General features: G+C 43.0%; 1 protein-coding gene across 3 annotated transcripts in view; it reads left to right on the plus strand.

Moving 5' to 3' along the window:
* Positions 1-26,968, plus strand: part of EBF2 (EBF transcription factor 2) — a 186,990-nt gene that overhangs the window by 9,247 nt on the left and 150,775 nt on the right. For all 3 annotated transcript variants that reach the window (XM_057310199.1, XM_026518969.4, XM_026518970.4), the window contains exon 6: positions 2,158-2,226. In XM_057310199.1, coding sequence (XP_057166182.1) covers positions 2,158-2,226 — 69 coding nt within the window. The remainder of the gene's footprint in view (positions 1-2,157; positions 2,227-26,968) is intronic.

Below are 26,968 nucleotides of genomic sequence, written 5' to 3' on the forward strand. Positions count from 1 at the left end.
TAAACAGATTGGCGCATCCTGACAGTCGGTGCTCTCGTAATTAAATTGTACTAGCATCGCACACATATTTGGGTTAGGCTGACACACTGCTGATGTCAAAGGGGAGTCTAGCTAGAAGGTCTTTAGGTAACAAGCATGCCTGGGCTTTTGAAATTGTGTTGCTAAGAAAAAAAGATTTGCCTGAGCCGCAAAGGTATTCTGCTGACATCAGCAACGGAAATAGGAGAGGTAGGAGAGGGAAATGGGTGGTGGTAGGGAGTTGGGAAGAGAGACAAGGGCTTTGGGAGGTGGGAAAGCAGCTGGCCAGCATTTTTATTGGTGTTAATCTTGGGATGGATTGAAATTTTAAAAGTTAAGACCCAATATAATTTCAAAGGCAAAATATTATTTCAGAAAGTCCCCAGTGGCAAACTCTGGTATTTAAGAACATTGAGACAATTTTTCTTTTACTTCCTACTAATTTGATTAAATTTCTTAAAACCTCCTGGCGCTCATTTGGTGAAACTTGTTTAGCAGCTCTCCAGTCTGTCTTGCTCTTTGAGAAAGGTAGAATGGGTCGCCGGGTAATCCCACACATCCACACATCCCTGTAGGAGCGAAGATGAAATTTTACAGTTTTACAAAGACTTCTTTATTCGTTTGTTTGTTTTCAATTCTGTGGTGGACCAGAGAGGGCAAGTGCACTGGGGAGAGCCACAGAGTAAATCTGTGTCTGGGCTGATGGTAGGCCTCGCAGTCCCTGCTGCCTTGTGGCCTCCCTCTTTTCCTTGTTCTGTCAGCACTTCCAAAGAAGGCTTGGGGATCTCATTGCCTCACGGGCTTCCTAAACTGAGAAGGGACTCTGGAGATAATCTAGTCCAGTATTTTAATTTTATATATATGAGGTTGGCGAAGCCCAGAGGGGTTAAACAGATTTGACTACATTCTGGTAGCTGCTTGGTGACAGCGTTGGGTGGGACACCAGAGCCCGATGCTCACTTCAGCAATCTTCCCATTGTGTTGCTTCACTCTCAAACTTAAACAGATCAGGGGAAGGGCAGTGCTGACATCTGGTTTGCTTATTGCTAATGTTTAAGAAGCATAGTCTCCGACCAGTGTGGATGGTTATTTTTCTTTTTTTTTTTTTTTCTGTGCCATGTCCAGGCTACATTCTTAGGCAACTCCTGTTGATGGTAGAACATGTGTTTGAATGAGCCAAGAGGTATTCAAGAGACTGTGGTCCTGGTGGCAGTGGGCAGTGACGAGGGGACATGATTTTCCAGTGCTTCCCTACCACCCAACTTCCTTTGCTCTTGTCACATCTGTCTAGGTCTTTCATATAGGCACCTTTGGATTGGAGCATTTTGCTCTCTGCTTAGGTCAGACTGAGTCCTTCCTATCTGCTGTAGGATTTCTTCTTCTCTCTCCCCCTCCCAGATAACTCCACAAACCTTTCTTGGGCATCTACCAGGCACCCAGCACTTTGCTAGGTGGAAGTCTTGGGGGTAGCATCTTCAAGATGGGACTTACACAGGAAGTCCCATTTCTGTTCTGGACTTTGTGAAAATCATGGGAGAGATTATTTTACAATTCTCTCTGCCTCATTTTCTCCCTAGTTTAAAATGTATACCATGGTTCTGGTCTTCCTCCTTCATCTTTAGAAGATGATAGAAATGGGTAAATAAGTGAATGTTTATAAAGTACACTGAGTTCTCTGGAAAGATGTTATTATGTACATAAAGTTGATAACCACCGGGCAGCTATTCTTGGTCTATTTTATGCATTTTCCTTTCCCTTCTCTCTTCAAATATTTATTAAGATGCAAAGATCTAAAAGATACAATCATAAAATCATTCAACATGGAACTGGAAGTGACCTTATAGATTTAAAATCCAAGTCCCGTGGTTCAGAATACAAGTATGGCTCCTGGGAAAGTTGTGATTTGCTGAGAATTACCCAGTTAAAAGCCATAGAGCGAGAATTTGAGAGAGCATCTTTGGGCTTGAGGTTCAATATTGTTTTCAGACATGGCCATAAATTCTGTGCTGGAGCAACTGAACACTAAGAGGCTACCTAGCACATTATAATTTTTGTGAATGTTTCTATGTTGTATGCTCATTGTATTTTCTTGATTTTAACAAATTTCTTTTACTCTCTTGGTTCCTTCCCAATCCACAGTCGATGTTGCGAGAAGAAAAGTTGTGGGAACCGAAATGAGACTCCTTCAGACCCTGTCATCATCGACAGGTAGGGGGAGAATGTGATTGAAACAATCATTCCTGGTTTCTTTCCTTTATGAATCTCCATGCTGAGTACTGATTGCTTGGGATTTGCCATAAGGTTGGTTTTGGGCTATCTTCAAGACAAAGCTAGTCCAACATGTGTTTTCTTGTTTTGGTTGGCCTTTCTGGGAAGAAGTCAGAACCATCCTTTCTGAACATGTGTCTCTAAATCTATGATGGGATTCTTTTCCAGGTGCACTGATGTCAAGCTAATAAGGAGTATGTGGATGGTAAAGGATGCCAGCTCTCCTATCTGGCAGAGCTGGGTCTCAGTAAGTTTCTTGGAAGAGGCAGTGTACCCCAAGTTAAGAGGCAACCGCTTTATCATTCTCAGTGATTGCTGTTGGGTTTGAAGACTATCAATTTAGATTACAGTTTAGGGGATTATGACAAGCTCTCTCCTACACTGAGGAAGATTCTGTTCTACCACAGAGCATTGCATTCTGGGTCTTATGTTATATTCAGAGTGGGAAAGATTCTCTGGGACAAGATGCTAATTCATTGAAATGTGATTTAGGCATCCTCAGCTGTCTGTTTTTGTGATTGGAAACAGAACTTACAAACCAACGAAGAAATACCAAATTAACTTCCAGCAATCATGTAATTTTTAAGAAATCCCCTATTCCCACCCCTAATTTTTTCTCTTTCGTTAAAAAACGGAATAATTCCCTATTGCTTCTTTCTTTGGGTTTTCGTGTTTCTAGCCAGGTCCTGAAATGGATTGGAGAGACCACAGTCTCCAAAGTTGTTATTCCAATATTCCAATGAATTCTCAGTTGGGAGAATGGAACCTCTGGCATTCTTCCCAGAAAGCCAGCTTGGTTTCTTTGTGGAAAGTATAGCATAGCCCTAGGAACGAGGAGGCTGGAATCCTGATTCTGTCCTCACTCCTGACCTTGGACAAAGCACTCAGCATCTCTGCTCTTCAGTGGTACAACTGAAGGGTACTGTCTGCCACTGTAAGTTTTAGGAGGCTCTGGAAGTGTCTATCCACAGCAGTTTTCCAGTCTTCTCTGAGATGCTTGGAAGAGGATGATCAAATGTAAAATGTATGTTGGATGTGTGGGGTGCCTTTGCCATTGTAGGAAGTTCAGGTGAGACCCATTTTAGGGAGCTGTTTGGAATTTCCTTTTCGGTTTTGGCTTTTCTTTTTTCTGAAAGTGCATAGATACTCACAATGAAAGGGTTGTGAGAACTCTCTGGGCTCAGCCATCTTCCTCATTTGACACACGAAAGACTGGCCCAGGACTGCTGACATGACTTGCCCACAATTGCACAGCTGGGTGGAACAGAGCTGGCTCTAAACACAGCCGTCTGTCCTTCTCGGCTCGTGCTCCCCTAGCTGCCACAGCCTCTCTCTCCCGGCACTGTCTGTCCTGACTTATGTGTTGATTGCACGTGGCCCCATTTCCCAACTTTCCAGGATGCCCTCAGGATCCCCTGGGGGAATCTGAAGCATATGAGAACAGGCTAGATGCAGACCCAGTCCTTTCTGGCGTGCACACTGACCTCACCAATCATCTCTTCTCCACACACTTTTGCTCCCCTTTCAAGATGGTCCTCTAACCTCATGACTCATACCTCTTCTCTTGTCATAAACACCCCACAAACCAGCTTTAGAAATGGTTGCAAACCTACAAATGCTAAGCTGCACCTTACATTTCATCAGCACACATCCTAATGACTCCGCACGGAGCAGTTCTTACTCTGAGAATCCGCATGTAGCCTGCACCTGCGAATAAAGCCAAACATATTTACATTTTCATCCTATGTGATACACACATTATGTGTAAAGAAAGTAGTCTTTCTGCATCTACACAGAGAGATTTTCAGACTAGGTGCTCCATTGTTTGTGCTAGAATGCCTTTACATTCTTCTCAGAAGGTGGACATTGTATCTTGGCTGCATATTATAGAGCTTTATGTGACTATGGCATTTATTTTTTTTACTATACTTTGCACAGTAAAACAGCCCAGTGATATCTCTGCATCACTTGAAATATGTGTTACTTTCGAAATGTTGTACATCTACATATGGAAACGTACATATCCAAGGGTACAGGCAAATTGGCCATCATCAGGATTTTAGAGAACCCATTTTATTATAAACATTTGCATTTGTTCTGCTTACTCACTGTAAGGCTTTTGTTTGAAGACATTGCTCCCTCTGGTCTTACTGCTTCTATATATCTTTGGGGCTTACCTTCGCCTCCTTCCCTTCCTTGTGGAAGTAACAGGAGATTAAGTCAGGTTTCCATTTGTTGGAAGTGGGGTGGGTGGTTTGTGTCACTCAGGGGTTTGGTTGAGTTGTGCCTCCAGTCCCTGTGTTCAACGTCTGCCAACTTGGAGACGTTGAGATCCCCCATGAGCACCAAACGGGTGCAAAGTAGTCTATTTTGGATTTCCTCTGAGTAAATATAGAACTCTCTGCTTTGCCCTTGTTCCTATAATGCCAACTAATTATCTCCTCCCCCTGCTCGCTCAATCTAACCAGATGCAGTTAATTTACACTGTCTCTCTTTGAGTTTTCTCACACAACAGGCACGCTCCACTCTGGCTCCAGGGAAGTCTGTTTATTCCCTTGGATTTGTGCGTGTTCAGGGGAAGGGATGGGGGGGGGCTCAAGGGTGGTTCCCAAACTTTTCACCACAAAAGACCCCCTTCTATTATTTCCCTTGGCTAACCCAGCATTTTGTAAGATTTTGCCTGCTAAACTGCAATTAACAAGTAATCATTCAGCTGTAATTCCATTTTTATTAATCAAAGACATACAACAGAATGAGAAGGAGAAAGCTCATTCCAGAAATGCCCTTGATCTCATCAATGGCCAATCAGAGGTTTTGACTGCGATGAGACAACCAGTGTTACCACAGTGACTCCATAGACTTCCAGCTCAAATACAAAACAACTTGACTTTTCCCTTAGCCCATGTGACCACATCCTGGGCAGATACTCAGTTTCCAACAGGCTGCTTGAAATACGAAAAATAGCTTTTACTACCTTGTGGCCCCTTCATTGAGAATCATTGGATTTTATAACAGAGCATCTAGGAGATTTGGTTCTTCATTTCCTAAGACTTAGCCCCAGACCAGAATTTTTTTTCCCCTACTAAATTATTCCCTGCCTTGACTTCTCCAGAAGCTTAAATTTAATTTTCATCTTCAGCTGTCTTTTCAGCATGCTTTTGTGAATTCTTAGGCAGCCACACACCCCTCTCCAAAAAGTCAGGTCAACACACAGCCCAGTAGGACTTGCTGCTGCATCATGGGCTCCCAGCAGAGTCTTCCTTCTGTGTACAAATGTGTGCGTGTGTAGAGTGGCAGTAGGGTTTATCAGTTTTTAGTGTAAAAATCCAAAGTTCCTATTTGAAAGAAAAAAACTCCAGCAGAACAGAACAGAACAAAACCAACAATAAAACCATAATCCTTACTTTGGTCTTCGGCCTAAATCTTGTCTATAAAGATCTATGTGTGGTAAATAAAAATAAAAAGTCCCAAGCCTGATTTACATTTTGTGATTTCAGAGCTAATCCAACCTTGTTTTCGTGGGCTGTGTTCTTCTCAGACACTCATCCCTGTGTGGAAACCTCTTCTGAATTTCTACCGAATCTCTGGGGCTCTCAGGATAATCTGAGACACTCATCCCTGTGTGGAAACCTCTTCTGAATTTCTACCGAATCTCTGGGGCTCTCAGGATAATCTAGAGACCAATCTGCGGTGGTCCATGGGAAGGGTATTTTAGGGACAGTTTCATCGATGTAGGAGAGTGGAAAAGAGTCCTTACTGTTCCAGTTCTTGTAGCCCATAAAGTCAGATGGGTGGCAAGGGCAAGAGTTCTTTTTGAGTCTTTGTAGACACTCTGTGTCCATCTGCATGTGCATAGTGCTATGATACTTTCTCTTAAAAGGGCAGATCAACCTATGTTTCCCATGCTAAATATCCCAGTCTTTGGTCTTGGGACATTGGTCTCCATATTTCTGAATTCTGTTTCCATTCAATTTCTGAATTCTGTGTGGATGGATTTTTGTTTATTTTTCAAGAAGCCAGACAAACAACACAATGAACCTCATTCAAAAGGTTTAATTAAAAAGATCTGGTGTATAGGTACCCATGAGGGGTTTTCCTGATGTTATCTTCCTTTTTTTTTTTTTAATAAATTTTTAGTTGTGGAAAAATACACTCAACATAAAATTGACCATCTTAACCATTTTTATGTGTGCCGTTCAATGGTGTAGGTACATTCATATGGTTGTGCAGTGAGCGCCACCATGCATCTACAGAACTCTTTCATCTTGCAAAACTGCAACTGTGTCCCCATTGAGCACTAACACTGCACTCTCCCCCCACCCCTAGCCCCTGGCAGCCCCCATTCCACTTTCTGTCTCTATGAGTTTAAGTACTCTAGGGACCTCACATAAGCAAAAGCATACTGTATTTGTCCTTTTGTGACTGGCTTATTTCACTTAGCATAAAGTCCTCAAGCTTCCTTCGTGTTGTAGCATGTGTCAAAATTGCCTTCCTTTATAAAGCTGAATAATATTCCATTTTGAGTATATCATATTTGTTTATCTACTCATCTGTCGATGGACACCTGGGTTACTTCAGTCTTTGAGCTATTCATGAACAATGCTGCTATGAACATGGGTGTACAAATGTCTCTTTGAGTCTCTGCTTTCCCTTCTTTTGGATATATACCCGGAAGTGGAATTGCTGGGCCATATGATAATTTGAGGAATGACCAAACCATTTCCATAGCAGCTACCTCATTTTATGTTCCCACCAACCATGCACAAAGAGCCCAATTTCTTCACACCCCCATGTTATGTGAAATTTTCTTCCTTCCTTCCCTTCCTCCCTCCTTCCCTCCCTTTCTTTCTTAGGATTTTATTTATTTATTTATTTATTTATTTATTTGAGGGAGAGCGAGAGAGTGAGAGCATGCATGTGGGAAGGGGGGGAAGAGCAGAGGGGGAGGGAGAGGGAGGGAAAGAATCTCAAGCAAGCTCTCCGCTGAGCACAGAGCCTGACACAAGGCTCTATTCCACAACCCTGAGATCATGACCTGAGCTGAAACCAGAAGTCAGATGCTGAACCCACTGAGCCACCCAGGCACTCTTCTTTGTTTTGTTTTGTTTTAATAGTTGTAATCCCAAGTTTTTCTCCTGCTGTCATGTTGGTAGGCATCTTCACTTGTTGCTTTCTCCTCTGGTTCAGGCTTCCTTTTCGCTCTTTCTCTGCCTTTTCTTGCCACTTCTACCTCATTGACTACCTTGGTTCATCGGAGTGTGTGTTTGGATCCTCTTTCCTCTGGCCCATACTTGTTATCCTTCTCTCCAGTGTACCACTTAACTTCAAGACAGTATTATTTGTGGGATGGGAATTTCTGGAGAATAACTGTGGGGAGTAAAGCCCTTACCGAACTTGTGTGCATGCTAGAGGGTATTGCATTCAACCTGAACACTGGAGTTTTTGTTCATTTACCAAGCGAACTTCCTATTAGTCTCTTCTTGACTTGTGGTGAAGATTCAGCTTTGAACCCCACTATTCCTTTCAGAATAGAAGCAGTATTTGGATGGTGGTTGAAGTTGAGCTCTTGCTGAGATTTATGTCCACGAAGCTCAGTGGATTCCTGCCATCTTAGGCCACTCAGGCTGGTTTTCAATCTGTGACCACTCCCTCTCTTTTCCTGGAAATGGACAGGCCAGACATATCAGTAGAGGCATTTCCTGAACAAGGATTTCTGTCTCCAGGAAGGATGGATAAGACCAATACTCAACATTTAATTGGCACTTACTGTGTGCTGGGCATTGTGCTTAGCAGTTTGTGCTAATTAAATTATCTTCTTAATTAATTTTCAATGGTTGAGAAAAGTTTCAATTTTGTGGAGAAAAAAATGAGTCTTAAGGAGTTGGAGAACTTAGCCAAGGTCACATAGCCAGTTTCAGTGGTGAAATTGGAGTGTAGTTAATGGGTGGAAGCTCCAGAGAAAAACACTTTGGTCCAAAGGAAGGAAGAACTTCCCAGAACTTAGAGCTGTGTAAGAGTGGAAAAGCCCAGGGAGTATAGTCTGGAAGCACTCTTGATGGGATCATTTGAGAGGGGATCTGTTCACTGGGAAATGGTGGGCACTGTTGGCTCCTGAAGTGCCATTTGCCTCTGAGGTTGTACAAGTCACATTCATGTGTGACAGGTTGATGGAATGTCAGTCCTCAGTCCCCATGATGGAGAGGCAGCACTGTGTAGCAGACATGGCCTTGGACTAGAATCAGGATTTCTGCTTTTGGCCTCGGATCATTCACTAACTAGCTGAATAATGTTATAGCAGTGATGAGCTGCCTTTCTGGGCCTCAGTTTCCCTATCTGTAAAAAGAAGTGCATTGGATTAATGGGTGATCTTTATGTTACCTTCCAGCTCTGTATTCTCTGATTCTAGCTGAGGGCCCAGGTTTGGGTGTCAGGCATGCTAATTCATCAGCCTTGCTCATCAATAATTTACGGGAGCTATTAATATGTGCTTTCCATGCCCAGACTCCCCATCTCTAGTGTAGGGGAGCCCAGTGCTGTGAAGAGTCTACAAAAGCCTGGCCCCAGGCTATTTTTTTTTTTTTTAGTGAAAATTCCATTCTCTCAGAGAGGGTGTAGATTTTCTCACTAAAAAACACAGATTATCTGCCCGAAGTGAAAGCATCATTCTTTCTTGTTCTCTTTCCTTTGTTGTCTAGTAAAAACATTGCCAGTTTCTTGGCCATTTTAGGGAGACACAGATAGGAGAAGGGACTCTTCTACTTGCTGGTATCGAGAAAGACATCCCTTTGGGTTGAAGCACTTCACAGGATGAGAGCCTGGACGAAGTGGTAAATAAGAAATCAAATTTCCTTTGAGAAAAATCACTTTCTTCCTGCTGATTAAAGAGGTGGTACAGAAGAGTTATGATGTTTACTTCTGTCGTTGGGTTAGTGTTTAAGAGTTATACTTATTCTACTTGATGGACCAGCCTTCCTAGACTTGCAGAACTTTAAGATTTGACACAGACTAGCTCAATCATCTGTACATTGGTTCACTCCATTGTTCATTCATTTAGGATATTTTTCAGCTGTTCATCTATTAAGCAAATTATTTGTGAACTCCTGGCACTTAGAGACCATCAGGGAATATAACAGCCATGGTTCCTACTCTCACGGAGCTGGCAGCTTAAATAATCACACAGTAAAATATTTATTTACCAACTGTAAAAAGTACTTTGAAGACTAGGTGAGTGGCTGGTAGATAGGTACTAACTTTCCAGTCCTATCATTTCTTTCTCCATGAATCTAAATGGAATCAAAATGTCTGTTTCAGCAAGCAGACTGTGAATATGTCCTCCTCTCTCCCTTTGCACATATCTACTCTGCCTGGAGTTCCCACCCCAAACTCTGACAGTATAAATCCTATCCATTTTTCAAGACCTACTTCAGATTCTGCGTCTTCAAAGATATCAGTTCTTATAGCCAAAGTCTTCACACTTGACCTTTGTCACCTGTGCTTGCTCTTGTTAGGATGTATGACTATTGTCATTTTTTTACCTATTTGGGTTTGCCTCACATTTCCAAGCATATTGTAATTCTTGGATGCCAGACGTCATATGCCACTTAAGTCTGTAATATTTTTTAGTTTTGTGATGGTGCTAATAATACTGCCTTTCTCAGTGAGTTGTGGTATTAAAAACACTAGTGTGTGTAAGGTGACCACCACAGTGCATAACAGAAGAGATGCCTTTAAAAAGTCATAGCAATTATTACTTTGTATCTCCCTCCCATAGTGTCTATCCAGTGGCTTGGATACTATAGTCACTCAGTAAATATTAGTTGGCAGATTAATCTGTGACCGCCCAGCCTTGAAGAGTTTGGATGACTGAGTCCTTTGCCAATTCATATAGGACCTTTCCCGTAACTAGTTGTATTTGACTACTGCTTAGCAGTCTTACCCCCAGTGGCAGACAGGTACAAAACAATGCTAAGAACAGATATCTAGGGTTGTGAGGTAGAATGAATCACTCAGTAAATGTTTACCAAGGGTCTCTTATATTATAGACTTTGCAAAGTGCTCTTAGGAGTAATAAAATTGAATAGACATGAAGCTTTCTCATCAGGAGCTTATAGTTCAGATGGAAAAAAAAGGATGTGCCGAAAAAACTGTGATGCAATGGAAAAAGCAAAAACTGCTATAAGAGAGGCAGAGATTAAAACTCTGAAGACATGTAGCAGGCAGATGATTTTCATCTAGGTAGAGGTGTGAGGGGTGATGACTGTACTTAGACATTCCTGGTTGAGGTCAACTGGCATTCTAGGAGGAAAATATATAGGAGAAGACATATGGAAAGGAAAGTCTTTCTTAAATCTGCTCATAGTTTTACAAGTGCAGGGATATGTGTGGAGGGGGGCAGTAGGAGAAGTTAGAAAGATTACTTGGGTCCAGATTTTGTAAGACTTTATATGCCTGTATGAAAGTATTTTGACATATTTTGTTGGTTGGTGGAAAGACAACAGAAAATTTTGAGTGGTGCAATTTTGTGGTCAGGTCAATATTTTGGAGAGATAACTTTGAGAATGAATTGGAAAATGGGGAGTGGAAGTAAGGGAACCTATTAGGAAGGCGTTACCAATAGTTCACAAATGCTTTTCTTTTTGTGCCTTTTTGGGGAATTTATCAGTTCATCTGCCAGATCTTGGGCATTATTTCCATTACCCTGTACCACCAGGAATTGGGAAGATGGGCAGTCTTCAAATTCTATGACTTTCTATAAAAATATCCCAGTTTCTGATTTAGTTTCTTTCATCTTCTTCTGGATGTGCTCCCTTCTACCACCAGTAGTGGTTGGGAGTTTGGTTTTCCCTGCCAGATACCAGTCATTGGAGGTAAAAGTCCCATTTTCTCACCTCGCCACATTTCACTTCCCCTCCCCCAATACACCCACCACTCCAAAGCTTTTGCTGATGTTGCCACTTGTCCCCATGAGTACGCGTCCTTTGTTCACTGGAAAGCTCAGATCCTTTGCAAAGAACTGCTGTTGTACCATCTGGCAATCTGTGAATTTTTTAGTAGCCTGGATGTTTGTGAGAAAGCAGGAACTCGGAGGCCAGAATCCAAATCATTTACATGTAATTCTTTAGAAAAGAGGTGAAAAAACCCAAACCGGTTCACCTTTACTACCATTCTCTCATTCAAAGTGCTTGCGTAAGTCCCCTGGATCAATTCCCAGTGCAAATCAGGGGACCAAGTGGTTGTATGAAGTTATGCAGAACAAGTAATCGTATGCTTCAACTTCCAGCTTCTTCTTCATAAAATTGTGTGATGTGATTAAACAGCAGATTTGCCAGGAAGTGGATGAGTCAAGAGTAGAAGAACAGTACTCTGAAGTTGTTCTGTGCTGGAAATAAGAAATAGATGTTTGTTTCTAGGAAAGGTATTTCTTGTCAGAGTTGTCTAGCTGGCTCTCAGGGAAACAAAGGACTTGGATCTGGGGAAAGACTGATATAACTACATGTTCATCCAGAGAGAACCTTCTAGAACTTCCGGTTCATTCTTTCTTTTTCTGATTGAGCAAATGGGGCTACGTAAGTTCTTCTGGGTCTGTCTTTAAACAGTCGAGAAGCTAACAAGTCAAATGATTGGGAAATATGACATAACCCAAGGAGATAAGAAGAAAGTTATCCACAGATGATTTGCAGACTTAGGGTTCTATCCATTAGCACTTAATTAGATGATTTGTTGATTGAAATCTTATAAGAATTGTTCTCTGTTGCTCTGTTCTTCACATTGACCTAGAGTTGCAATTGGAGGGGACATTTGCTTGAAAGGAAAATGGTTGGGTGACAAGAGGCTCAAAGAATGTCAGGCAGCCTAGACCCAAGTCTATAAAGAGTCAGCATTTCATCAGCCTGGACTGGGTAATTAATTAAATGATTGTCCTCCAGGAAGGTTTTGTTCTAAACTCAAACTTTCCCAGACCCCTTAAGACCACCAAGGAGACAGAACTGGTGAGAAGTGCTGCAGCTGCTCACATATAACAGGAGCTTTTGAAAAGGAAATAGGGAGAAATTCCTAATCCCACTGATATGATGGCAGGAATAGAAGAATTTTCTGGGATGGAACCAGTTGGATTCAGGCCAGCACTTTGAGGTTAACACCTGCATTTTTTGAGGCACATAGGGTGCCAGGACTTTTTAGAAAGAGAACTCACAAAATGGTCATGCATTCTGGGTCATTGTACCTTTGTATGCTGTTATTCACACGTAGGCCCTCCAATAAAGCCCTGAGGTGGGTCTCTATGGAGACAAAGGGTGAGCCTTTTGTCTGTTTGGGGTCCAGATTTGCACAGTTGTGCAGGACATTTTCCTGATTGATTTAAAGCTATACATGACTCAGCTATATAGTAGGACTGTCACCCCACATTTCAGATGAGAAAATTCAATTGAAGAGCAACTCCTTCAGTGGCCTTGTAGCAAGCAGGTCAAAGATTCAACTGGGATTAGAGGCAAGATCTCTAGCTCCTAGGACAAAACTCTGATGGTCTATGCAAGGAGAGGCCAGGGGGAAAAATGGCATTCATGATGGTGTCACTGAATTGCAAAGCTTCTAACTGGACTGGAACTTGCCATGGGTCAGACTAATGACATTTTCCTTCACCATAATCAGTAATTTTATATGTAGCCAGTTTGTTCTATGTAAAAGGCTTTTTCTTACCTACAAGAAACAGGCCTGTACGTACAACACAGATTTATGACACGTGGATTGTATACTTGAAGTGGCTATTATTCCTGCAACGTGATAAGTGTAGCAAAATCTGGCTTCAGATCTAGGTCTGACCACTCCTCTTTGCCATTCACGCATTTACCCAATCATTCATTTTCTGCCTCTCACTGAGTCTGGACTTGCCAGATTTAGCCAATAAAAATACGGGATGCCCAGTTAAATTTAAATATCACATAAACGTGAACGATTTTTTTTTTTTTGGTGTAAGTACATCCTAGTTAAATTTGTATTTCAGATAAACAGCAAATATATTTTCAGTATAAACCTTTCCCATGTGATATTTGGGATATGTTTAGACTGAAAAAAATCATTCGTTGTTATCTGAAATTCAAAATTTACTTGGCATCCTGTATTGTATCTGGCAACCGTACCTGAATCCCAGTTTCTTATCTGAAGAATAGGGGAATAAGGGCTGCCTCATAGCACTGGGATGGGGAGAGATGATGTGTATGAGAGCCCTGCGCCATGACTGGCCCCAGGGCTAATCAGCACATGCTTGGTTCCTTCCTTTGTGTGTGTGTGTGTGTGTGTGTGTGTGTGTGTGTGTGTGTGTGTATGTTTCTACCTTCAGGTAGGGGTCATCATCATCTTGTCCATGTGGAAGTTGACTCACACTTAGGAGATTAATTTAGGAGGCTGATGGGTGAGCAAAGCACTATTGGGAACTATCAGCATTCCCCGACTGCCTCCCTTCCCCACCCCCCTCACCCCTTGCTCCCAATCTTTGCCAGTTTCTCCACCCAGACCCCCTCCTCAGAGCTCTGTCTCTTGTCTCTTTTTGTCACCTCTCGGTGCCTTGCTCTCATGCTCTGTCTAGACCCTGTTTTATGGACTTGTCGCCTTCCTTGCATTGCTTTTGCTTAGTGTCCACTGTCCATCTCCTGTTCACTTTCATTCTGACTTCCCTGAAAGCCTTTGTTCATCGTTCCCTAAGTCTACTTCAGCGCTTCAAACATGTGGGATTGTTTAGGCTCGAGTGATAAATTGCACGGAGTTAAAGGTAAAGGGGAAGCTCCTCTTTCCCCACTTGGTCTTGGCTGACGTTTGAACAAGAGCCAGACTTTACTTCGATTTAATGCTAACAGTCCACTTGATGCTTGCCCAAGTAAATGTAGAGTGGCTAATGCATTTTATCATCCAGATGTTGCGTCACAAGATGAAGGATAACCACCATTTAGACATATATCTGGGTAATTTAGTGAACTGGAAAAAAAATCTAACTTTGAAAATTTGGTGTCATTTTTGAATCCACCTATGTTGAAAAACGGATGGCAGATTTTAAAATTCCGCTCTTGCTTCCCTCACTTCCCTTGCACCCCACCTTGTCTCCATCTCCCTCTTTTTTCCTTTGTTGATCTTTTTACTTCCTGCCTTTGGTTTTCGGGTCTCCCTTGCTTCTCTCCACCCCCCCTCCCCCCCTTGCCTCATATTTTCAGGGAAGTGTCTAACCTTGATTCCGACACAGGCTGTCAGAAACATTTCCGTGAGCAACTTGTACCTTAATGCCTTTCTCCTCAATCCCCTCTTTCTTCTTTTCATTCCCTTATGAAGAATGAAATGCTGGCTTCACTGTAGGTGTTCTGTTTATAACTCCGGCTTGGCGGTTTTCACTTCGAGTGGAGTCCATTGAGCTTGTAAATTGTATTGGATCAGTGAGCCCATAATGAGACCTCCAAACCCAAACAGTAGAAGTCTGCTGGGATTTTATTGTTCATAAAGCTTCTTCCCTGGGGAGGGATAGAGTCATTAGGTGTGCACTGTGTTTAATATTTGGTCATGACAGGAAGCAATAATTTTCTATTTTTATGGTGGCTTCTGAGTTTTTAAAGCAATTGTCTAATTCCCATCACTGAAACTGGAAGCAAATTAACCAGACAGTGAGGTAAGCCTGGATGTGGTTTTGGTCGGGGTCTGTCTGGTTTAGCATCTTTCTCCATCCTGTGCCTGACCTCTGCTACTCTGATGGCTGGCACCTGCCTACTCACAGGTGTAACTTATTATCTGGAGTCCCCTGAACTCTTCTTGTCAGGTAGAAATGTTCTTTCTCCGAAGAGGATGTGGAGCTGTGGGCTCTTCTTTGAGAAGCCCTCCCCTGTCCTTTCAGACCGTCCCCTCCTTAGATGAGAGAAGTGTGTAAAGTGTTTCAAAATTGGCACCACCCCGAAAAAGGCTGCCTCCTCACTTCTTAACCTGAGGCAGCTGGATTTGAGGGTGACACCTATTCTAAAGATTTGCAACCTAGTCCAGCACCAAGAAGACCCCAGTGAAGGTCTCCTCACCTCATGAAGGTTGGGGGGGGGATGCTTTGGCTTAGAAACCTCTGAAACAGAGCCCAAACCTAAGTATCAGACCACGGCAGAAAGGTCAGTTTGGTGAGTTGGCATGATTTCTATCAGTTGGGCCAGGCTGACCTGTGATGTTGGAACAGGAGGTGGGAATTTTCCAAGGGTATGGGCTCAGCTGTTCCCCACTCACATCTGTAAAGGGCCATAACTAGTAGATTACTCCACAGGTCATGGGGTCAATGGTCCACTGACTGCTGGCTGCTAGTCTACCCTGACAGCAGGGTTTGAATCTCCGTGGAAATAGGAGTCTGTGATGTAATTCTGAGCACAAGGAAGGTTGAACAGAAGGCTAGCTGTTTTGAGACCCATTTTGGTCTCTTCAGCATTGGTTTCTTGGTCTCGTCAGCATTCCCCCCCGCCCCCACCCACCAGTAGGAAACTAAAAATGAGGCGTCAGTGACATGCTTCTTCAGGAAGTCACAGCCTACCATTTTTTTTTTTTTGAGTTTTACAGCATTTACCAGGAACCAGCTGGGCAAAATTGTGTCTGAAAAAATTGTCATGCTTGACCTGACCTGCAGAGCTATGGAGCTGACTCTCAGCTGTTAATCAGATGTGATGACCTTGAGAAAAACTTCCTGAAAGCTCCCTGGCATGGGAAGCCTAGACTTGTTGCACATAAGTGGATTCCAGGGAAGGTTAGGGGAGCCATGGACTAAAGGCAGAAAACCAGAGCCAGGGAGTAAATGAAAGGATCTTTTTTCCAGACCCAAGTCACACATACCTCTCCTCTGAAATATTATGCCTGCAGAGAGAGAAGATGTCTAATACCTTCCCAAGGTGTCAGTGTTCATATCCCTCCCTACCCTGTCCCCCTTTCCCCCCCCCCCCCTTTTTTTTCTTTTTTGTAATGGATGCTGTGATGGTCCAGGGAAGCCCACGGATCTATAATCCTATAGGGGCTTGTTGTCTACATTTCAAATAGAAGGAGATGCTAAGTTTCAGTTAGAGGTCAGTGAAAATAAAGATCTAATGTTTACCCTTCCAAGTTCACAGACCTCTTCAATCTCCAAACACACTGAAACTTACGCCAACAACGCATCGTGCCCTTTCTTTTCTCTTATCCCGGCACCACCCCTTTGTTCTCTTTCTCGCCTCTTTACTCCTATTCTGCTCTTGTTCTTGCCTCCTTTTCTCCTTTTCATTTCCTCTAAATCTGTGCCTTTTTTTCTGTCTCTCCTTCCCCTTGTCGACTGCCTTCCCCTCCCTAAGTTATCGCGGACTTGTGCAGGAACTGCCTGCCAGCGTGTTTGTCAGGAACTTGGTCTCAGCCGTTCTGTTGCTCTCAATGGCCCATTTGTTTGCTCCTGTGAAGGAAAAAAAAGAAACTTTTCCAACCTACGAGTTCCGTTGTCTCCCTAGGGATCCTTGTTTGAATCTTTGTTGTAAGATTTTTTTTTCCTATGAAGTACCAAAGAAATAATTGCCTTATCGTTAACAAACAGAACCTGGCTCTTATCACCCCATACCCCAGAGCCTTGGTGCAAAAGTTGGGCCGTGCCAAGTGCATGCATTAACCTGATACGCGAAACCCCTTTTCAAAGCCGGTCCTCGGAGGACGCTCATTGAGGGCGTTTTTGTCGAGAGGTGGTACAGTGAAAGCACTTCTTACAGCACTGGGTGCCAAAAGAGATTGGCTGGCGTTTACACCCCTGCTACAACAAAAAAGACTGTATTTTTCTGGGAGGAACATTTTCAGATTGTTCTAATTGTCACTGGCAACGAGCAACGCTTGGAACTTGAGTCTTGCGGTGGCCTCACTGGAGTTTTAAAGCATCCCTTGGCACGAGAGACTTTTTGGTTCCGTGGGTGAGCTGTGGCCTGAAAAAGCAAACGGATCATAAAAACCGCCAGGCCTGACTGCCCACTGTTGCCCTGCGAAAGGATGTGACATAACTTGGAACCCGGACTGTGCTGTCAGTGTGGATTCCGAGTTTGTTTTTGGAGCCGTCGAGGTCTCCCGTGAGAGCTCATTTGCATCTCGTAACAGTCTCTTGGCCTCCACCTGTTCATGCTCTATCTTATAAAAAGCAGAGATCTTCCTTTGGAACCTGTATTGATTGTGGTATCTTCTCCTCACTTAAATTGGTGGTATCACTTTCAGAAAAGCTGAGCGTGAGGTTGGCCTCTTTCTATTCCAATCTACGATTGGAGCAATATCGCTTCTACTGTCTTTTGTATCTTTCGACAAGGCAGATGCACAAGGGATCTGGGGAAATGCTTGCTTTGGGGTCAGCTTGAATTGCCATCCTTTTAAAAAAGTTTTCCCTATTGTGTCTTCTTTGTTAAAATAAAATAAATAAATAAGAAAACCCCACAGCAAAACACAAAAAAGATATATGATGTTGTAGCGACATCAGATACTGACAGCGCATCTCAAAAGATCCTTGGGGAAGCTTTTGTTTGGGGTGGGAGAAATCTTTCTCTTAAGCATTTCCCAGCATTCCTTCAAGACATCTGGTTCTCTCATTTTCTCTCTGACTTCTGTGCTTTTTTTTTTTTAAATAACTCCACTACTGTCATTATTTTTATTATTTTTAACCATTTAACTAAATGTGCTGAATGGTGATCCCACATGGCATCTTGTCTAAAACTCATTTGACCTTCAGAAGTGATGACCTTAACCAATTTTTACTGGCAAGTGTCTTGACTTTATTACTCAGGAGACAGTTTATTTTTTTCCTTAAAGAGAGAGTGAATAAGAGAGAGTGAGCTTTTCTTAAGATCAAAGAAAAGGAAAGAGCAAGGAGGTTATACCCACCCATCTCTATGCCGGAGCAAAATTTTCTCTTTCCCATCCTGTTTTATTATTATTCTCAGTGTCCTTATAAAAGCATAAATAAACAAGGTGAAATCTCACCCATGCCTCCTGTAGCCACATTCCCCTCTTAAAGCATTTGGGAGCTCTTCTGTTTGCACTTTGAAATTGGGTTGCTGAGTTGAGGCGTTGTCTAATGTAACCATCATATTATTTTCTTTTGCCCAGTATAAGAGGAGGCCAAATTGATTAAATACAAAGAAAAAAAAAATAAAAGGAAGCAAACTGGGTTGATCAGCTTTCTGCTCTAACTTCAGTAGACACAGGTCTGAGTGGGAAGGATTAACTTTGCTGCTTTGTGTACCCTGCTGTCCCTAAGCTATATCTTGAAAACCAAATATAAGTAGGCAGAATGGTGTGCAGTTGGCAGACATTGGGTGAAGAGGCCCCCAAGTGGAATGAGCACAGTAAATGACATGCTGTTCTACCCTGGGGCAGGGCGGAGTGAGAAATATCGTAGAATCGGGCAGGAGTGCGCGGCCTCAGCCTCCCTGCGCTGAAGAGCTGGTTTAGGTTTCTGGCATCATAAATCTCAAGGCCCTGTAAACTATGGGGAGAAAAGAACATTTCAGCTGCAGCATCCTTCCTGGAAATGGAATAATTTCCTTCTAGGTGATTTGTGGTTGTAGGATGGGGAAAATATTAGAACCTTGACATAGAGCATTTCTTTTGGGGTGAGGGCCTCATGGGGCCAAAGCAAAGGGCTTCTTTAGGAGGTGGAAGCATGGAAGGTGTCATGTTGTTAGGAAGGGGTCGTATCAAGTTGGAGCTTGGGAGCTGTATCTACTGTCGCCTAGCACCCACCTACAGCTACTGCCGTCAGGGTGTCCTCTTTAGATGGGTTCAGCTTACTGGTGCTATTGGTCCAGGCTTTGCCAAACATCAGGAGATTAATGATGATTGGTGGTGAGCTTGACCAAGGCACCAGGAGTGTGTGAGGAAGCCTTCTTCACTGGTAGGAGAAAATTGTCTTTATAGATACAGTTTACAGTTCGGATTGCTAGAACATCTGTAAATGCCGCTTGCAGTAAGAACGACCAGTTTACAGCAGTTGGAACCTCTGATGTATTCTCTGTCACATCATCCCACTCTAAAGCCATAGCTCTCATGCAGTTTCCCCTTATTGAAGGCAACCAACGCTATTGATTCAGTTAATTAATCAAGCATTCATTCACCGCCCAAATGTGTGGTGAGTACGGAGTAGCCCTTAGCACTGTGGTAGTGCTGTAGGTGAGGGGGGTGGGGACAGGAAGACTTCTTGTTCAAGGTGGAAGGGGAAAGATGAGTGTGTATGCATGCTCAAGGCTTATTTCTGTGTCTAAGAACTCTTAAAACACATTGCAAGTCTCTGGGGCTCAAAACAAGCGGTCAGTTCTAGAAGTCATGTTGATATTGTCGCTGCTAGGTTGTTTTTTCTTCTGTGGTCACTATTATTTTCTTGGTCCACCCATCACAAAACAGAGGTCACAGCACCATGACCTTTTCCTGGTGGAATGGACCGCAGAAGAAGTCACATGGCCAAGTTTGTATCGGGGGTCCACATTTGTTTCCTCCACTCTTTTAATCAGAATGCTCATTTAATTCTATTCCAGCACCTGTTCAGCAATTAACACCCTACGATTTGCATCTTACCCTGACATTTGCTATCTTTCCAATTAGTTTTTATATCAGTATAATTAGGTAGGGTTATTACAGTGCATCACGCAGGGTCATGGTTATTCCCAAGCCTTTAAGCGCTTTCCCAGATTTGTTTAGGGAAGCCACTAAGGGCAAATGGTTGATTAGGATCACTGTTTTTCTTCTTCATTCAGATCAGGAGAAAACTGTTTCCCCATGTGGCTCATGAAAGATCAGGGAAATATGTCAACCTATAAGAATTAGTATTATGTAGTTCATGACTTTTGGGTGAATTTACAGAGGATTATAAATAAGGTGCATAAGGTGGATGTACAGTGGGTGTTTTCTGTGCGGGGACCAAGGAGAGATCCTCACTTCACTTGCTTTGGGTTATCAGTGGCAGGGACAAAGGGAAACGTTAAGGAAAACTGGAACCTTCTAAGTCAACTTGCGTATGTGTGTGTGTGAGGGGGGCGTTGGGGGAGTGGGAGAGAGGGAGAAGTGTTTTTATCCTAATGGCATCAGGGGAAAAAAAAAGGTGGTTTGGAAATTCAGCTGCTATCTGTACTTAAGCTTAAGCTTGGTTTTGTGATTTTCACCCATGTTGGGATTATCTGATGAGAAAAAACCCCCAAATTCTCTACTTACTGAAAAAAAAAAGTAAATTCAGAAGGCAGGTGCTTTGCTGGGTCCATTAATGTGTCTATTACATCCTGGATACTTGGAGCGTTGCCCAGATACGATCTATAGGCGATCCATGATATGGGCTGGAGGGAATCTGTGCCTGTCATTAAATGCAATGTCCAGAGCTAATCTTTGATAAGTTAAGGAACTAATCTTTGATAAGTTAAGATTTAAAGTATATGCTATCCAATAATATATTATCATATATTAGTCTATGATAATGTGTATAGTGTTTGTATATGCCTAGGTCAGATTCATAGTTTCCTCATAAATGTACATGTACAGGTCATACATAAATATTTAGGTCAAATTCCATTACACTCAATGGCAAAGTCCTGGGAATTTGGAGATAATTGTTGGAAACAAATGAGGACTTTGAAATCTCCAGGCAGAGTTTAGATTTTGGTGGGCCCAGGATTGTTTGTAATGGTATCTGACTTCCCCACTGAATTGGAAGGATGACATCGCAATATCCGGATGCCGCATCTGATACAGTTGTTGGAGAAACAATACCATGATTGATGGGGGATGTAATAATGCCAGATTCCTCTGGGAGAGAATTTTACACTGTCTGATTTCATATCGACAAGGTTTTCTTTTACCTGTGATACAAAATTGCATGGAGTCATTTTGTTGTGGCTTGCCTTGATTTTTTAATAGTGAGTAGAAATGTGATTTTGGGACGTGTGTATCAGAAAACCAGGGAATCTCAATTGTCATAACTGGAGCACGTCTATTTACAAGGTGGTGGGGGGAGGCACCTGAAATTAAAAATCCCAAGTACTGAATGGGGATCTCTGAATGTTTCTGCCTTAAGAAGTAAGCAGGGCAAGTAGGACGGGGGAGGGGAGAGACAGAGTAGGGGAAAGAGTTATGTGACATCATCGATGTTGCTTCTACACCATTTTGATATTTCCTCCTCAAAATGTTGACATAGAATAGACACTCAGCAAATATTCCTTAAAGGAATGAGAGAACCTACTGTTAAGACAGCAGGAACCAAATGGTGCAAGGTCAGTGGGAAAGCAGCAGCACAGGGTACGGGAAAGCGCAATCTGGTCTCTGGAAGAAAACCAGGGAGCCATTCGGCTGTTTTACTATTGGCTGTGATCGGCATTAGTCTTAGTTATTTCATATCTATCTTTTAATTGGGACTGTGGTTTCAATGTCAAGTTTTTGCTCAGATGTCCTTTAGGTCTTAGATGTCACCTCGGTGAAGCTCCTCCTCCCCGGTCCTGCCGCTCTAACCCCCTCCCTACTTGATTTTTCTCACCACACTTTTCACCAATTAATGTGCTATCTATTTTACTCCTTTGTTGGTTGTGTATGTTGCCCTCCCAGACTCTAACTACGGGGTGGGGGGCAGAGAGTTTTTCGTCTTTCTGTTCAGTGGTTTATCCCCAACATCTAGAATAATGTCTAACACATAGTAGGTATCAGTGAATGTTTATTTAATGAGTGAATAAAAGAAGACCTACATCATGGAAGACTTTGTTTAATGTTTAAGTGGTCGGAGTTATCAGGGACGCCTTGAGTATACACACTGCGCACTGACCAAGGAGACAGGAAAACTTCCCTTTGCCTGGGTGCCTCGCTAGTAGCACCTGTTTGAAATCCAGCAAACAGCACAAATGGAGAAAATGTCTCAAAGGCAGAACATGTTATGTAAGTTCAGAATAAAAACTGTAACCATGTCATTAGTGGAAGAGTTAAGAACCCTATCTGCCCATCCTGGCTCATACTTCATCCTTGCCTTAATAGATTTCATCTGGAATGCAAACACAGTTACTTGTAGAGTGAACAGGCCTGTTTCATATACTAAATACTGAGTCCAGGGAGAGAGCACAAGAATACGTGTGAGAGGGGCAAGTTTAGTATGCATCAGGACTCACTTAGATGATTTTCAGCTTGGGGTTAAGGCCAGTTTCTCTATTTCAAGCTAGTTATTTTTGATGGCATTTTTCTTTGCATGGTATTCTTATAAACTGCTATTTTCATATAAATGAAAATACACTTTTCCTAATTTTCCCTATAGTAGTAAGTGTGATGTTAACATATATATATACACACACACATACATATATATATGTCTATATACATATACACACATACATATATATATGTCTATATATATACATATATGCATATAGGGGTGTGTGTGTGTGTGTGTGTGTGTGTGTGTGTTATATACATACACACATATATATATGCAAAGGGAACCTTCCATAGAGAGGCCCTCTGACACATCTCACCTGTGGTTTCCTCTCCTCCTTTGCACACACCCCCACCTGGCACACATGTCCCTTTTGACTAGGGACAGAAATACAGTCTCATTCCTTTAACCAAAATCGATGACACAAGAACTCTAGGAAAATGATATGCTTGCAAAGAAGTGGGAGAAGTAGAAAAATAAACAGGGCATAATTTTTTTCTTTTCTGTCTTGGAATGGGAGCAGATGGATTTGGCTTCCTAAGGTGATGAGGTTTCTTTCCCCACTTCAGTTCTCTGAAGCTCCAGCTCTTTCAAGGCTCCCTTTGTAAAGTTAGCACAGCGAGGTGGGGAAGGGTTTGCCGCTCTGGGGGAGGAGCTCTGGGAGGGGCACTTGCCCAAGCATCAGTTTCTTATTCATACCATGCCCTTTTGTTGGCTGGGCAAGTGCCCCTGAAATTTGATAACATGTTGGTTTAAAAAAAAAAAGTCCAAATAAATATTTATTTTCCCCTAAGAATGCTGGTGGACTGGTGAATTGCACCTGGGAGGTTCCACAGGCCAGTGGCAACAAACATGGACTCAATTCTAGGAAGATGCATTTCGGGGTCTTGGGCAGGGTCCCTTCAGTCGATGGTGCCCACGCGTCTCACTCCTGCGGCACTTGGGGAGAAACCTTCCGGGATGCAGGTCGTTGCCTGATCCGATGCGTCCTGCCCATGGCGTCGTGCATGGTTACAGCACTGGATGGAGGGAACATCTGGTCATTATTATTTATTGATTGGCAAACTTTAAGAGTTGAGGTGGAGAGAGAGAAGTGAGCTGGAGGGACATATTTATTGGGAATACAATAGGTGAGGACAGCATTCAGAGCCATTGAAAGTGGAATTAAAAACGAGAGAACCGGGGGGTTATTCCAAGCCCAGAAAATACAAAAGAGAAATGTTTCTTCTGTTCCTCCTCCTCCTCCTTTTTTTCTTTCTCTCTCATCCTTTTGCCAGAACAAGTTGGTAGTCTCATAAACTCACCGACTAAGTCTAAGAAACCATAGCCTATGTGAGGGAGAGAGAGATTAGCAAAATAATCAATATAAACAATATTACCAACTGTATGCAATTTCCTTGGGAACAACCCCCAGTGACCAGGATGCAATTTCAATTGCTTCGATAAATGTAGTTTGCCTTTATCTCTAAACAGCTCAGCTGATCAGCTGTTGAGTACTTGTTTAGAATCTGCAGCAGTGGGGAGAGAGTTATTAACTTTTGCTACAAATCTGAAGGTGAAGGTGCCTTAGAGACATATCTGTATATATATTTCATGTATACACATGCACATATATATGCACACATGGTACACGCATAAATACACATATACGCCCCGTGCATGTACGGATACGTCTAGAACCAAGCTAATGAGCCTCTTGTACGTGGGGGGGGGGAACCATGCTGCAGACCTGCTTAGTGGGGGCAGGTGAACGTCTCCACATCAGCGCCCACTTTAGTCCCTGCCTTTCAGCCCTACGCTCCGGCAAGGCGTGTTGACGAGGGACAGCAAGAGCCACCACCCTCTGGGTCTGATGCGCCGGCAGGCCTCAGGGAATAGTCTCGTCAGCTTTGTGCCCTTAAATCGAGGGAAGGCATTCCAAGATGTCATAAATAAATAAATAACATTTGCCGTTGTTTATAAATCAATTAATTTGTAAGTTGAAAGGTCACGCAAAATATTTAGCGATTTCCGAGGCAGCTCGCAAGCTGCAGCGGGCGCCCGAGCAGCAGCTGTCAGGATGGTGCTCCCGCTCGGCGCTCAGCTGCTCGGCACCCGGAATTTTCTGCTGGGGACGGGTGACCGCTTGATTAGTCGCTACTGGGTTTTGTTCAAGGGAGAGCTCTGCATGGTTGCATTTTAACACCTTCTCCACGAAGCAGGAGGCCAGCACAGGGTGCTAAATTCCTGTCTGTGGCTGTCTGTGAAATAAATCTGTGTGCTGTGCCGTTCCAAGCTGTCAGCAGTGGTTCGCCCTGATGGGCCCCTGAAAGGAGTTTCCTTTCGGTCTGTGGAACAGTGAGCAGCCACTAGGGAGCTGTCTTTAGCTCGGATTTCAGAGTTCGCTCATTAGACCAATAACAGCAGACACTCTCTTAAACATATTCACAAAGTTATATTATGAGAAGGAAAAAAATCGCCAGGGCTAGACAATGCTAATATTCGGTTTCCCCTTGCCTCCTGCACCAGGCGAGATGGGAGACGGGAGGGCTCCATTACCTCAGACCCCCTGTCCGGCCAGGTTGCCCCCCTGCTTCCCTTTTTGATGTGTGGCCTATCTCCGTGACAAGTTTATTTATAAAAGCGAAGTTTCTTCCCTTCCTGGCTAGGCAGTGTCTCTCATCCATTTTCTTGGTTCCTGCTTAACGGGAGCCTCAGCCCACAGTATCTGAGGTGCACGGCGTCCAGCGAGATGATTATTCCGTGTTCTGGCTTCTCTTGCTCGTTCTTGCAGCGCATGTTTTTCCTCTTGGCTCTAGGATGTCGGCACTCTCCTCAGATATTTAGGCGAGATTCATGAAATGAGGGCAGCTACAAAATTTCTGAGTGGGGTGTTTCCCTGCAAAAACAGCACTGGCCTCTACCCTCCACTTAACTTGTTCAGCTCTTTTACTTCAAACGTTCCAGAATCTCTGTACCTCTCTGCCCCGCCTGTTACTGGCACACGCTCTCGGGGCTATACCCGATCCCACGTGGATGCCGATTGCAAAGAATCTCGGAAACCTTTAATTTGGGGGCAGTGTTTCTCAGAGTCGCAGCTGGAGGATGCGAGACCTCGTCAGCTCCCCGTTGCCAGGCTCTGGCCGTGTTTGCCTTTCCGTCAAGGATCTCTACCTTGGAGAGGATTATTTCTGTGTTCGGTGTGTTAAATGCTTTAAAATAATTTCAAACGTTGATTTTTTTTTTTTTGGATGCAGGATGCTAAGTACACGCTTGCTTTCCTATCCTTGCAGTTATTTATCATTATGATGTGCGATCTGATTTGTGTCTGGTAATGCTAGTTTTACGGTTACACATAGATCTGCCTTAAGAATTCCCTGGTGCGCACTTGTGTAGAAAGAACACGCTGAATACGCTCATACTTGGCTTTAGCACAAAGGTGAGTCTCCTCTCGCTGAAAAACATTACAAAACTTGGGTAAAGTACGTTCAGCCATTGTCAAGTAACTCAAAGAAAGGCAAAGAACAAAATAAGTTTTTTCTTCTTTTATGACAAATTCAAACTCCCACTCCATGTGCTGGTTCCCCCCCCCTTTTTTTCCCTTTCACTCATGGATAACTTAAAAATGGCTCAACTTGAAATTTTCCATGTGTCCAGGAAAGCTCCTGGGACTTCTGAGGATATGTAGGCAGGAAACACTTCAGAATATATAAGCAATCAAAAATTTGTTTTCAGTTTGTGAGCATGCTGTATAAAATATCACGAGCTCTCTGGCTCAGCTTGCTTTGCCTACAGTTTTATACACACATGGTGTGTTGTTGTTTTTATTGTAGTTTTAGTTTTTCATTTTTGAGTGGTGGATAAATAAGGCTAGGAGTAGTTTGTTTATTCTGGGGAAGGATAGTTCACTGCGCATTTCTATATAGAGTCCATTGTTTTCTCTAGTGTTCAGTTTCTAAGGGAACAAATGCCTGAGATATGAAAAGTGAGGGTGATAAAATGCTGCTAATTTAATGTTGGTATTAGAATTTCAGGTGGGGGCGCCTGGGTGGCACAGCGGTTAAGCATCTGTCTTCGGCTCAAGGCATGATCCCGGCGTTCTGGGATCGAGCCCATCAGGCTCCTCCGCTATGAGCCTGCTTCTTCCTCTCCCACTCCCCCTGCTTGTGTTCCCTCTCTCGCTGGCTGTCTCTCTCTGTGAAATAAATAAGTAAAATCTTAAAAAAAAAAAGATTTAAAAAAAAATTTCAAGTGAAGGGGGAAAAATGTAAAGCCATAATTCTTGTCCTAACTGTACTTAACTGCCCTTTTCAAAAGAGGGCTTTTCCCTGGTTAATTACAGTTATCTTAGTGAGTATTTTGGTGGTTAACTGAGTAGGTTGATGTGCCAACTGGCTTGGGCAGCACCCCTGTCTGTCTCTGTGGCCCCCGGCAGGCTGACGTTTGGCTCTCAAACGGTAGCTTAAACATCAATTTAGTGGCCCGGGATCATGACCTCACCAGGTTCTTGTCAACTGAGGCTTCTCACAGTGATAAAGACAG

This window comes from Ursus arctos, unplaced genomic scaffold (assembly GCF_023065955.2).
Source record: "Ursus arctos isolate Adak ecotype North America unplaced genomic scaffold, UrsArc2.0 scaffold_11, whole genome shotgun sequence".
Taxonomy (NCBI): Eukaryota; Metazoa; Chordata; class Mammalia; order Carnivora; family Ursidae; genus Ursus; species Ursus arctos.